This window comes from Takifugu rubripes, chromosome 3 (assembly GCF_901000725.2).
Source record: "Takifugu rubripes chromosome 3, fTakRub1.2, whole genome shotgun sequence".
NCBI lineage: Eukaryota > Metazoa > Chordata > Actinopteri > Tetraodontiformes > Tetraodontidae > Takifugu > Takifugu rubripes.
Genome location: NC_042287.1, coordinates 16,472,613 through 16,486,936, shown reverse-complemented (window position 1 = coordinate 16,486,936; position 14,324 = coordinate 16,472,613). Strand labels below are relative to the sequence as shown.

Genomic DNA, 14,324 nt, shown 5'->3' with positions numbered 1-14,324 from the left:
GAATTGGTTATTTCTCCTATTTATTAGGGAACACCCATTAAGCACTGATGCATCTGCAGATAATTGCTGCATTTGAAGCTCAAGCTGATTTAATTGGCCGTCCTTTGTTTGATCAGCTGTTGAAAATGAAGTACAAAGTAATCAGTTTTTAGACTGGCAAGATGCTGGAATATTCTGGAATACTTCCTAAATAGGACATAAATGAAGTCTGAAAGCTTCCAGGTTTGTTTAAAAGTCCATCCTGGTGAAGGTTGGTCCAGTGTGTGAGATTTAGCAGCACCTAGTTAACTATTTTAACTAGTTCTAATAAACCAAACTCAAGCTGCACACGAGTGGAGACAAACTGAGAAGTGAATGAAGATGAAAAAATACCAGCTGTTATCAAATGTTAACTCTTTATTTGAATAAGTAAAAAAGGTGGCAGGTATCACAGGGTTCGTCTGCCTCGCCGTTGTTGTTGTTGTTGTTGTTGTTGTTGTTGCACTCTCGGCTTCTTCTGAAACGTATTTACAGGTGGAACTTCCTAATTAGCTTTGAGTCATGTACAGAGTCTAAACTGGTGATTAAACATTTATTAAAGTGCTTCTTTTCTCTCTCTTCTATGGTTGCGACACAAAACCTCTTTACATAGCAATGCACTGTGCACGTCTGCGCGGCAGCCTGCCTCGGGCCCGCCGGACCACAGGAGTCTTAAAGTACAATCAGATCATTGTTTTGTCTTTGAAATACAATTGAAACTGGACATATCATACAAATAAATAGTAGTCATAGCCTGGGCTATTGCATGCAAACATCAGCATTTAGGTTTCTTCAAGCAGTAAAAGATTTCATGACCGGTGACGCCTTTGACCAGGGTGCAAAAGTCTCTGTGTTCCTGCCTCTAACCAGTGTGTCTGCTGGAATCTATCAAACATTGGAAATGTCATAAGGGGATCACTCTACACGACGCTAATTTTAAAAAACAAAAAAAAACCCAAACGGCTGAAATAACTGACCCGTGTATTGAAATTAGAGCGTCCAGAGGAAAGGAGCGCAGCTACTCCTTGTCCATCTCGACATATTGTGAATGGTTGTCGGGGGATTTGCTGTGAGTTTTGCTCAGGTGGAGTTTGACGGCGTGGTTGCTGGCAAATGTCCGACAGCAGAGCTTGCATTTGAACTTGGCGTCAATGTCCTCGTCGGCCATGAGGGCCTCGGTGGCTCTGGCGCTCAGAGCCTGGCCAGTTCAGGCTCCTCCACCTTGGTCTGGTGCTCCACTGGCATTTTGCACATGTCTTTGATCTGGAAGCCGAGATGCGACTCCAGGTGGGCTATGAAAGCCGCCGGCGACCTGAACTGGGACGCGCAGTCATTGCAGTAGAAGACCGGGTGGCCCGTGTCCATGTTCTTCAGAAATTTGGTCCCTCCTGTTTTCCGCAGCTGGTATTTCACGTTGCTAACCAATGGCTGATGGTGGTCATGGAGAGTCCGGTGAACTTGGAGATGTGCATCCGTTCCTGAGGGCCCAGGTCCGAGAGCAAGTACTTGCCCTCGGAGGTCTGGAAAAGACTGGAAGCAAACTGGGCTTGCAGGATGAGGAGGTGGCGAGGGTTCCAGTTGGACTGTCGGCCCTTGCGCTTGTGGACAGAGTACACCTCCGAGGACACGTCCTCGAAGCGCCGCACGTCTGATTCCAGTTTCATGGATGGGATCCGCGACGGGAGGGAAGGTTTGGGAGTCGTAGCTTTCGGAAGAACTTTGACCATGTCGGCGATGTCTGACAGGGCGTATTTCTGCGGCATCGGGGCGGACGGCTGCAGGAGCGGCGCCGTCCGCTTGCTGTGCTTGGATTTGGTCAGATCGATGGGCTGGTCGTCGCTCACAAAGAGGAACGCGTTGTCGGGCCGGTTCGCCGCCGCCTTTCCGAGCATCAAAGCCGCTTTGTCGCCGCCTCGGCTGATGTCGGCGAAGACAGACTTGGCGTGAGCGGACAGTTTATCTGCGCTGTTGGGCTTGTTGGCTTTACCCAGGTGATTGTTGAGGACCGACTGCAGGGCGCTGAGAGGGTTTATGGCGAGCACGGCGGCGGCGTCGGCGAGGGGCTCCGGCGCGGCGCCGCGGCCGCTGCTGGCGGAGGGGCTCGGTGTCTTGCCTCTGTCAGAGAGATCCGGGCTCATCTTCCCTTTGACGGCTTCGCCGCCTTCGTTCATACAGTCTGCGTCGAGCTTTGAAGAGGAAGAGGAGTCGTCCTGACAGTCGCTGTCGTCGTTCTCCAGCAGATCAAACTTGAGACTCTGACTTCTTTACCATCGCTACGCCAAGCTTCTCCTTCTTGATGTCCGCGGCTTGATGCTGTCTCTGGGGAGCCTCGGCTCCCGCGCCGCCGTGGTACAGCTTCCCTTCGGGGCAATCGGCCTCAGCTTGTGGTTAAACTGCTGCTTTATCTGAGAGGGCGGCGACGCGGAGAGAGGCGCACCTTTGATGATGCCGGAGAGCTGATAGGCGGCGTGGATGCTGGGGTAGGCGCTCCAGCTCGGTGTTCCCGTTTGAGCCTTGTTGATGGCGAGGCGACTGTGTTGGCTAAAGATTTCAGAATGTCCCCTCCTCCCCCCGAGTCCTGCTCTAGGTCCTCCTCGCGGAGATTAAGGGTACTTAAACGCCCGTTGCTCTGCTTGTGATCCTCGCTCTCCTGCTTGTCGTCTTAGTTTCCGTTTCCTCCATTTTGTCCGAGGAGCCTTCTCCCTGCTTGTCCTTCTCTGCGCTCCTGGGGGAGGGATTTTTTGGAGACAGCTTCTCTCCCTCCGTGTCACTGGTGCCAGCAGGGTCAGCCAAACCCTGCATCTTCTCTATGGCCAGAGGGTCGAGCGCTAGCTGTTTCCCCTTTTTAGAGGCGGAGTTTGTGACTTTGATGAAGTGTCCGGTGACCATCATGTGCGTGGTCAGCTGCTGAAGGGTGTCGTGAGAGCTCCCGCACTCCATGCACTTAAGAATCTGAGACTTGCACGTCTCGAACTGCCAAGTGTAGCTTCGCTCCGTTCTGATAGCCGTAGCGGTTATTGCTGGCGCTGGAGATGGCAGAGGCCCTCTGGGCTTCAGCGTAGCCAGACACGCCGGTGGTGGAGTCGGGGGAGCACGGCCTCACCGACTCGAAGGCCCGTTTCTTTGCTGGTGGCAACAACTTGGGGGTGATGACCGGGATGGGCTCTTTTAAAGGCACTTTTTGGTAATGCTTCGTTTTAATCATGTGGACGCTCAAATCCTGGAGCGAGTCGAAGGAGTGGCCGCAGAACATGCACTTGAGAACCTTCTGCGCGTCCTCTTTGCCTTCCATGTCATGCAGGTTTCTCTTCCTGGACTTGGAGGAGGAGGCGGAGGAGTGACTCTGTTTGCTGTGGTTGTTGTCCTGATAGTGTCCACTCTTGTTCATGTGGACCGTGAGCTCCACCAGCGTGTCATAAGCTGCGCTACAATCCTTACAGCGGAAGCGGCTCGCGCCCGTGAACACCGAGCCGCCAGGTTTGGACGTCTGTCTGTACAGGTGAACCGAGCTGAAGAGGTTCGGTTTGCAGGCCGGCTTGGGAGCCAGCGTCTGCTGTAAGCTCTTGGACAGAGCGTCCTGGTGCCAGTCAAACTCGCTCTTGGCGCCTCCGTTGGTGCTGTCACAGTTGGCTTTGCTGGTGTTTTTGCCCACTTTTATGTCCACTCCGATCCCAGTCCAGTAGGAATCGGACAGAAAGTTTGCATAGGCTGCCCTCATTTTCTCCAAGCTGCTGCCCGTCTCCTCTTTGCTCTTCGGGCCGTGTCTCTCCTCATCTCGATGGCTCTCGGGAGGCGGGGAGATTTTGAAATCCGAGAGTCTGTCGCTGCCGTCGCTGAGGTGTGATTCCAGCTCTGCGTCCTGGTTGGAAAGGACGCTGATGGGAGAGTCCTGGTTGCTGTAGGTGTTGGTGCTCTTGTTGTCCAGCTCTCGGTCCTCAGACACTTTGGGACTGGTCTTCTCCGAGCACTCCTCTTCGGTCAGAGCGTCGTTGTCGCCCTCGACGTCGTTGGCAGCATCCTGAAGAGCGGCGTCGTCGTCTTCAGGCATGTAGACTGTAAGAGAGGAAGACACGTGGGACATTAATATACTGTTTACGCCACGCAGACAATAACAGCTTTACGTGTGATGCGACTAGATCAGATTCAGAGGTTCACAAGGCCCCGTTCTTCTTCTCTCTCCCCGGGACGTGTCCTTATTTAAAAAATGTAAATAGATATCAACATGAAAAGCACGGGCTAAATATGCATTTTGTGCATGAAGGCAGTGGCGTTTGGTGCTCCGGGAGTGAAACTGGGCGTAATGGCTCCACTAACAGGCTGCTGGTGCTGCTCAACACCGCCGTGATTCACGGCAGCTCGTTGACTCGCCGCTGCGTCGGAGGTTTTTCCAGCCTCCAGTTGAGATGTTTACAACAGTCACCGGTCACCGGGTGACAAAAAGAGATTGATTATTCCGGTGTGTGTTATTGTAAGTGACCTGTTCCATAGTGATTACGGATGCTTCAAAACTGCAGGCAAAATGAAAGTCGCCTGTTCCTGGGAACATTTGCCCTTTAGAGATTTTAATGCTCCGTCAATAAAATCCACACATTTAAACCCTCTGAGCAAAAATAATCCACCTGGGAGTGCAAATACTGAGGAGCGAAGCTGATTAATTCGGTGTCGGAAATCGAAATAAATAAATAAATAAACGGTGATCTGTCACATTGTTCTCTTCTCCCTGGCAGCCTCATAAACAGCAGTTAATCCTTTCATTTTTCACCTGCTCATTCAGCACGGACGCCATTGCCTCGCCTAAGACGTCGTTAAAGAAGTCTTTCTAATTGACACGTTCCCCCTCATCCAATTAGCGCGATCTTTGACTCAGCATCGACGCCCGGCGTGCCTGCAGGCTTCCCGGACGCCCAGAAATAAAAGTCCTTTTCCGACGACATCTATTTTCAGACGACTTGAGGATCAAACCGCCGATGCAGCCGGCGTTTGCATATTTCCCTCAGAAGGTAACTGCAGTAAATGCAGTTTGTCAGCGTCGTCACATATCTGAGATGTTTTCCGCCTGGTAGTCGCGCTGGAAAATGTGCATTTTGGGAGGGATGGGCAGATGCTCCAAGTTAAATATGAATAGGACATAACAGCCCTGTCCAGGCACTTATGCGTTTCATGTGGTTAATATTTCTTCTCTGAATAGAAGGCACTCCGTGTGGGGACGGCTGGAGCCGAGCACTTAGGAGTCCCACAACAAGCGGCCCGTGGAAAGTCTTCCCGTTTTTGCCCTCTGAAATAAGCCTTTTTTTTACTATCAATATTTCACAAGTGCCTCCAGAGAAACCCTAGAGGTGAGCTGCCTGCCAGCTAATGGATGAAGATGGAGATGGCACTCGGACTTTTCAAAAACAAACACGGAGAATGTGAAGGCACAGCCCAGGAGCCTGGATCCACCGCGAGAGGGCCGTTCTGATTGGTCAGGCCAGCTCTGTGATGGCCTCCACAACACCCCTGATGGCAGGGGGGGGGGGCTGTGAAGAGCACAGAGGTATGTTTTATTTAAAGTCTTATACAGTATCTAAGCCTCACGGTGAAGGCTGTGACAAAGCTCTTCAAAGTCGTCACTAAACCTGAAAGACTGGGACCAAAGAGGGGAGACGGGTGTTTTTCCAGCCCAGTGGGGGCTTTAAACTGCACTGCTGCTGGCAGGATGAGTAGAAATAGTCTTTACTTCATAATTTAACACTGAAAATAAATAATCAATACAGATATTTGAGGGCCCTCTGATGGGATGCATTTATCAGGGTAATCAAAGAAAACTGGGGTTTTCTTCATTCCCACTAATTCCAAAATGGACTCCTCCCCCAGAAAGAACCATTCACGCGGAGTAAAATCGGCCTCCGTGGGAATGTTTGTGTCTTATCGTGATATTCGGAGGTGGAGCTGACGGAGATTTACAGCTGCCCTCTCGGCTTCCTATCAGATGCCCAAAGTTTCAGTCGTCCAAAGGCGCCAATTAACCTTCTGGCAGGGACGGCGCACGTCTGACTGCTGCTCGCTGCGTTCCTGGCGCGGCTCCGCCAGCAGAAGTGCTGCTGCCGCGCCACCAGACGGTGATCTATAACGTGAGACGCAACCCAAGGACAAAACTGACAAAACAGCACTTCATCAAGAGTAATAAAACTGTGTTTAGTCGTAAGTTCAACGGCGCAAAACTGCTCGGAACCGTCTTCTCCGCATGTGCTGCTCAACAGTCCGGAGAAAAAGGAGGACGCGAGGACGGCCGATCATCTCACAGGTGTGCTTTGATCCACATCACATCCCACAATGTTCTGGAATCATAACAAAGCTTCGATTGCTCATTTTATAGGATGGACTGGAGGCGGAGCTTATTCCTGCAGCCAATCAGCAGAGACATTCTGAGAAATCTGACCGCTTATTGGTCAGTTAGCCGTCATGTCGGACCAGCAACTATGCAACAGACAGTTTTTGGTTTTGAATGAAACACCATTAAACTGAAAATGTTTTCAAATGATTTGTGTGTGTGTGTGTGTGTGTGTGTTTGTGTGTGTGTGTGTGTGTGGGAAGGCCAAAGCTTTCAGCGTGAATGTAAACAAGTTTCAGTCCGGTTTTATCCCCCCGGACTACAGCCTTCAAACCCGCCGTCCCAGAATGCATCTGTATCACTTACATGATGCACTCATCCGAAGGCTAAACAATAAAAATAATCATATTATGCTGTATCACTCTGGAAAATACTGGATTACAATGGCCTCCATCTAGATTCCTGAACAACTGGAAGATAAGAAACTAAAGGAAAAGCTTGCAATGAAAAACGTTTCTGGGGCCAAACAAGGCAACTCCCGACCTAACAAGCCTTACAAAACAAGAGGCTGGCACGCCTCGGCTGAGATTTAGCATGTCATAAACCGCTGTAAAGCCTCCAATCTGTGTCACTACAAATTTATATCTTCAGACTGAGATATGCAAAGGTCAGAAAACCTGAGGTGTCCATCATAAATCAGACAGCTGAAGTGTTTATAACCTTTATCCGTTAGAACAGACTCCTGGCATAGCCAGGCCTGGATTTACAGAAGCAGCTGCCTCTTTCTGAGCCAACAGGACTTTTTCCACTCCTACATCTCCACAAACCAGTTAGGAACTGGCAGATTAGACCAACTGCTACACCTGCGGAACGCTGTCTGACTGCATTGTGACACCTTAAACCCTGATACCAGCCCTCTTTGCTGGGTTTGCTGCATTGTGTCCAACTTTGGGTGGATTGTATTTATTAATCTCATATGCTAATGTTGGTCACTGTTTACATGAGCTACACGTGTAGCATGTTGCTAACCTATGAAATGTTGATTCCAGCGTTTCTCTACGTGGAAAATCAAGAGTTCATTCAAGAAGAGGGAGTTAGCGGCGCGCGGGGCTGAGCTAATGGACAGTGTCAGTGCAGATCTTTGTGTGTGTGTGTGTGTGTGTATCCACGGTAACACTATCTTCACAGAAGATTTGGTAATTCATAGGTGCCCGTGACAGGTCTGCACGTCTCTGCCACTTTCCCGGCTGTCTCAAGCTACAGTTTTTGCTGCTCGCGAATCAATATCCCTTTTTACTTCTCATTGATTGCCTGGTGGTGGGACCAACCTGAGCAGGACTGTTATGACATTTCTAGATTTCCCCCTGTCCTTGGAACAATCAATTACGCGCACATGGCAATCAAAACCTCTTTGCAAAATGAACCTGCTCCATGACATTTTCATCTCCTGGATTTATGCCACGCAGAGGACAAAAACCTGAGAGGGAAGCAAAGGAGGCCTGCAGGAGAGTCAGAGAACATCCTGAGGATGCAGGTCAGCATCTCGCCTGTCATCGCTAATACGTCTGCTGAGTCTGTACCGAAAATATAACACTTAATTTGTTCATCTGCTGTTATAAATAGGAGTGAAATGTCACTCAAAAAGGGCCGCGTGTGAAAAACAGCATTCCAAAGTTGCCGGGCTGGTTTGTGTTTTTCTCCAGCGAGCTATCATTAGAACGAGACACACATGTCACAGGGTTTAATATTTGACAGTGATATCTGACTAACTCGGTGAGCGGCGCACGTCACGGATCAAACAGATACATTCCCAGACATCCTGATGATAGTCTTGATGACACATCTAAAGTTAACTGTGAACCGAATCGCAGGAGAAATGGAGAAGAGCTAATTCTGAGCCCCGCAGCCATCTGTAAAGATCTGTAAACACCTCTCTTCTCATTGTTCCCTGTCAGGAAACAGTCTCCCGGAGCCCAAGGACACTGCGGAGTAAAGAGAGAACAATCACGTTTGAGTGCTCCCTTTGACAAAAGTTATCTGTAGGTTAATTGATATTGCAGAATAAAATAGTTTGGGACCTTCTTTTAAATAGAAACGCGTGTTTGGACACCAGTTGACCCATTATTTTCCCGTCTGCTTTGATTTGAGACTCGCGCAGGAGTCATGGAGGGAGTTATGACGTATTTAGCCCTAAATGGGTAATTGCAGTCTCGTGGCCTAAAATCTGTCGATTATACAGTGAAATGTGTGTTTAAAAGCGGCATAAAACCCTCGCTGAGTGCTTTTGTTGCATCTTTCTGAGGCTCAGACGGAAGCGCTCGTGTTAATTTTTGTATGCATGAAGGAGATGTTACTTAAAGCGCATTACTTCCTCCACCAAACACGGGCTAGTCATGCAGATAAATGCCTTGCTTTCACACACCCTCCACTTTAATATTTAATAGACTAATATAATCAAATGAAAACTCGCAGCCCTGAAAAAGACAGGACGACTCGGGGACAGACTGCGAGCACAGCAAACAGCACAATGTGCTCAGATGGACCCGGAGCCAGATTAATACGAGAGGAACGCAAATATGACACCATATCCTGCCATCTGGCTGATCATTTGGGCAAAAATGATCACAATAATTATGGCAATTAATCAAAAATGTTTTCGCCACCATCATTCCGTTAACTAAAAACGCAGAGTTTGGACTCATCGGCGCTGGGGGGGGGGTTTACTCGGCGTTACGGGGCAATTTCGTGATAAAAGGACACAAATGTGGGAATTTCTAAACGTCTGCGCTCGCATGTCGCGCCCATGCTAATCGTTACGTTTACTGAGCCGCGTCGGGCCGCCCTGCCTCCAGCTCCAGGAGCGCCTCGTCTCCCGTGATGTCACCAAGCAAATGCTGCTCTTTTTGATGCCTACGAGAAGCTTCTGCTGCGAGACGCATCAGTCGGCCCTCTGCCTAATTGGAAGCGAGCGGTGGGAGAGCATTGCAATCTGCGCTCCGGCACCGAAGTCATCACTTTGAACGCACCGCCGCCGCCGCCGCCGCCGCCGCCTCACGTGATTTTTCCCGATGCTGGATGGCACCAGAGGGTCCGATATCAACAACAACAGCCCCTTCACGTCTCAGGGAGCTGCAGTGGGGGTGGCAGTCACAGTGGAGGTGCTCCATTCTCCCAGATTTACAGAGCTCTAATCCCAACCTGCAGAGCGGCGGCTCCCGGCACGATTAGATCCAGAACTCTGAGCCTAAATTCCGATATTGTCCTCTGAAAAAGGGACAGAAGCAAAGCTCAGCGCCTGAACCAGCGTGTACGTTCACCAAAGAAAGCCCTTAAATGTGGGTACTGTTGTGTTTAGATGGAGCCGTTGAACATACAGCTCCCATCCTGAATCCGATTTGTCCTCTTCTGCTAACAAGCGAATGTAAATACAAACAATGTGGCGAGCGCGCGGGATAACGTCACGTTAAGTGAAGAGGCTTAAAAGCCTCGGCGTGTGTTTGCCAGATTACAGATGATCTCTTCTACCCCGGCTGACGCGCAGTTCCAGTTGGCGGAGCAGAAGCAGGGTGGCTTCAACGCCAGCGCGTTTCCCGCTCGCAGGAGAGGAAGCAGCCCCGCGCCGCTCCGTCACCCGGTCTCTGAAGAGCCCGTGACACAGTTCTCCAGGAGCGACATGATGAGGTCTGATGGTTCCTTTCTGCAGAATAGCAGTTTACCCCTCATTCACCCTTATCAAAGAGCGGAGCCATCATCTTCCAGCGTGCCACTCAAAAGCCCCTCCGCATATTGGAGCTGACCAGTCGAGCAAACAGGGGCGGCACTAATAAAAGACCATCTTGCGTTGGTTCAAATTTCCCTGATTGAATGTCAGTCAGGAATGTTTGCATGGCAGCAGGGAGGAAAGTGGGCCATCGTTTTAAGGACCACTGCCTTGCACACATAAGGCCTTTGTTCTGGCTTTATGAGATACTGAGTGAAAGGTATGATGGCCTCCACTCAGCTAACGTGCTGTTTGTCTTCATGCCCAATGGCTCCATTGAATAAAGGGCTTTTCAATTCCAATTCCTGCACTGTGGGATGTTTTTTAAAGTCAAAGCGGAAGATTTTTAAATGAACTTCAGGTGCTTGTTGCGATGTAGTTTTGGCTGATGAAAACATTTTTGTATAATTGACAAAAAACACAACCTTTCTTAAAAAATGAACACTAGAACAGCTTTATTCAAAGGTAAACTACAAAGACAACAGACTTCCGATCTCCTTGTCTCCACCCACGTGCATGAGACCAGGAACCGCGTCTCACTCTGTGATGCACGTCCTGACACTTTGCTGCCACCGTGACTCCAGAGACCCGGAGAAGAGACAAACGACCGGTCCCAGCGACGGAATCCAACTGCGAAGCCGCGCAGAATTCACAGGGAATTTTCAATAATTGTTGTGATTGCGACATCACAAATTCCTGGAGGGACTGAATATTAGATTATCTCAAAAAGCAGCCGGCGGCAGGTCTCCTTGCCGAGCCCCATTTGGTCCTCCCCTGAGATGGGCAGATGTATACAGCACATAGAGCCTGTGCATCATAAACTTTGCATGAACCTTAAACACTGGCCCTCCCAGACAGCAACAGCCCTCCATCAAGGTCAGGCCTTGATGAAGCTGATAGCGCAGCTGCAAGAGGCCGCGCGCCTTCTATTAAAACAATCTGCACTTCACCGAGCCTTCCGCCCGCTCGGGCCACGTGTGGATCCCTCTTTAGACCCTCTGTACACCCAGTTTTATGCAGTTTTCAGAAAACCGAGCCTTCTTATTTTGGTTTTTTTTTTTTTACCTTCAAAGTTCATTAATAGCAGATTTGCCAGAGCGAACTTGCAGCTAATGTGCGGTTCTGTCAGCGGCTGGCGGGACCAAAGGCTGCGTCGTGGCAGGCACAAAGACAAAGAAGCCACCCCGCCAGAACCTGGAGCTCTGTGGGAGAAGACAAGCGACGGTAGGAGAGGCACAAATGCTTCAAAACAGCCCCCCCCTCCCCACACGCATTCATTTTAATGGCAAATTTGTTGTCAAGTGTCCTCCGCCAAATGATTAGGGCCTGCTGTTTTTCTGAAAAGTGCAAACTTCTGGATGTGCCTGGCGTGCGCTGTCACTTTGACAGCACATTCTGAGAACAACGGCTGCCCGAGCAGTGAAATGTGTTGGCACCCAATAGTTAAAGTTTCCACTCAAAGCGGGCTTTCTGCTGTTTGTGGGTATTCCTCCGCATTGATATCGAGATGCTGATTAGAATGAAAAAAGAAGTCTGTGAATTGGACTCCCCAGAGCAGGCATATCAGCATTGTGGGGGACTGACAGTCACTCCATTGAGCCAATTATTTCTGTTCATAAAACCTGGTTAAAGACTGCCGTCATCCCGAGAGCACGAATTACTGCTAAAATCCAGAACCCGGTGACAGTGCTCTTAGTGTGGATTGCAGGAGGAATAATTACAGACATAATATTTCCATTAAGTGTTTAAGACTGGAGATTTTTACGACCGAAATCATAAAAAGACAACACGTGCAGCCATAAGCACAATTTCTGGCAAATTATTTTCAAATCTCCTCCAACAAAAGCAGATGCACACGTGTGGGATATACGCTCATTAATCCCACGCTCCTATCAAAGCCGTGAAAATCTCCAAAACAGCGTCAAAAACCCCCCCAAAACAACAGAGGCAGAAAAATCTTTTTCTTTGTTCTACGTCCTGATTTAGCCTCCGAGTCAGCGGCGTGACATTTGTAAGGTGCTCGGCTGTAATGGAGGAGGAGTGGGAGCCGACTGCGGGGCCCTTTTACTCATTGCATGGGAGAAAGTGGTTAATTTATTGAAAAGAAGGTAGGCGGACGAAGCAGCGGAACGGAACTGATACCCTGTAGGTTGTGCACCGGGCGTGGGGGGAGGAGGGAGGGAGAAAAGGAGGTTGAGGGGAGGCGGAGAACAGAGCGACAGAGGAACGGTTAATGGAAATGAGTGACAGGCTTTCAGAATGATTTACAACGGGTGGCGCTGCGGCAGAGCCGGAGCTTGATGGATGATCGTGAAAGACGGAGACGAACCATAAATCATGTCTTTGAATCATTGACAGAGATAAAGGAGGGGGAGAAAAAGCAATGGCATTGACGCTCATTCTTCCAATAATGTACATTGACGAGTTACACTACGGAGCCTTAATTAAAAAGTGAACACGGGTCTTCTCCCTCTCTCTGCTCCCACCCCCGTCGTCGCCTCCCCCGCCGCCGGATGCGCTCCCCCATCCCTCTCTTCTTCTCTTCTGTGTTGCGATATCAATGGTAATTAAAGATGCAGCCTCGCCAGCCTGTGTCCCACAGCCGCGTCCTCCAGCTCCCCACAACAGCCAGATTAGATAAGTGCTCTGCTCAGAGATAAAGTCACCCCTCAACCATATCAGTGAGGGCCTGCGCCAGTTTACAGTTGTAAACACAGACGCAGAGAGCTTTTATTCCTGCAGGGGAGCAAAAATGCTAATAACCACTTGACCATTTTTAAACACAGTTAGAAAAATGCGGTTGAAGCTGCGGTTCGGTCCAATATCAAAATGAAATATTACACTAATGTGCTTTTGCAAGGCTGAACCTAACAGCGAACATCAGAGCGTTTTCAACGACTCCTGGATGAAACCTTTGGCTCCTGCACAGTGACGAACGCGGACCTGAGGAGAGGAATATTTCTGTTATTTCCCGGCTGTTTTTCCCACCTCCGATCGCGTTGTGTAGCCTGGAGTGCAGATGGCACTTTGATAAACAGGAGGCGTCCTGCAGGAGCTCCCACAGCCTGCATGAGTGGCATTCCACATCAGCTGAGCGCCCTCAAAGTGCATACAATAGAGCAATGAGGTGAAAGTAATCCTAAACATCTGTCTTCTGTGTCCTACACGCACAGGCTGTTTGTTCAAGTACGAGGAAAGACATTAGCGAGACGGAAGGAGCGAGCAGAGGATGTATCAATTCATGCACTAGTTCTCCAAAGGGATCAAGCAGACCCTCTGGTGTCTGTGCTGGCAGCACAAAATGGAGAAGACCGCCCCCCTAATGCGCACGTGACATGCTGGAGCAGCGGGAGTGCGAAGAACGCAGAGGTGCACGGCCGACATGGCCGGACACGGTTTCAACTTTAACTGTTTTCCACTCGATTTATGGACCTTCGGGAGAAAACAAGCTAGCATCACATTAACAGCCCATGTGCGATGGCAAAGATGGCGGAACGGAATGGACAGAGCGCCACGGAGCGCGTGGGAGGCCTGAAAACACCGGCGGCGACGGCAGGTGAGCGGCCATCAGGTGGGAGAGACGCTCCACACTCCATCACGTCGCCCGTGGCGCCATTGGGTCGGGATTTATTCGAAGCTCCTTAGAGACTTATTGAAGTGGAAGTGAACGCACGGCGGTCATCAGGCGGTGGCGGCGGGATCGGACTGGTCAGGCAGCGCACGCTCACGTGTGCGTGTTTATGCAGGGCGGGAGCGGCGTGGCTGAGGCGGGGCTCCGTCTGAAGGCTGTGGAGCTGCTCGTATCATGTCTGATCGCATCCTGGCATCAAAAGAGGGTTTGATGGACGGGGGAAATAATTACTTGTCATTCAAGTGTCTGAGGATCCTCTGCTCTCCTCTTTTGTTGCTGTTAAACATGCTCCTCGGTTAAACACTTTTCTCCTCGCCCAACTCCAAAACACACCGTTCGACTTTCAAGTATGAAACAGCGGCGATTCCTTTTGACTCCGCCGGGGAAACGAAGGGGCCGGGGCGGCGAGGGAGCGCGGGGCTGAATGGATCAAAGGCTCTGAGCGTAATGAACTTCACGGCGTCGCGGTCGTTAGTGCACAACAGCTGCCGTTGATCTTAAATGGACCTAAAAGATGATCCATACAGTAATGAAGCCAGCTCTGCTGTGGGCCCGATGCCAAACAGGCCTGAGCCAAGTCACAGGGGACGCGACCCCCCCCACCC

The 14,324-nt window shown here is 50.1% G+C and overlaps 1 protein-coding gene across 1 annotated transcript in view; it reads right to left on the bottom strand.

The window, feature by feature from the left end:
- Positions 1–376: 376 nt before the first annotated feature.
- Positions 377–14,324, bottom strand: part of tshz2 (teashirt zinc finger homeobox 2) — a 35,324-nt gene continuing 21,376 nt past the window's right edge. The window contains 6 exon segments of the mRNA XM_003963595.3: positions 377–1,212; positions 1,215–1,436; positions 1,439–2,545; positions 2,548–2,680; positions 2,683–3,006; positions 3,008–4,071. Coding sequence (XP_003963644.3) covers positions 1,037–1,212; positions 1,215–1,436; positions 1,439–2,545; positions 2,548–2,680; positions 2,683–3,006; positions 3,008–4,071 — 3,026 coding nt within the window. The 3' untranslated portion in view covers positions 377–1,036.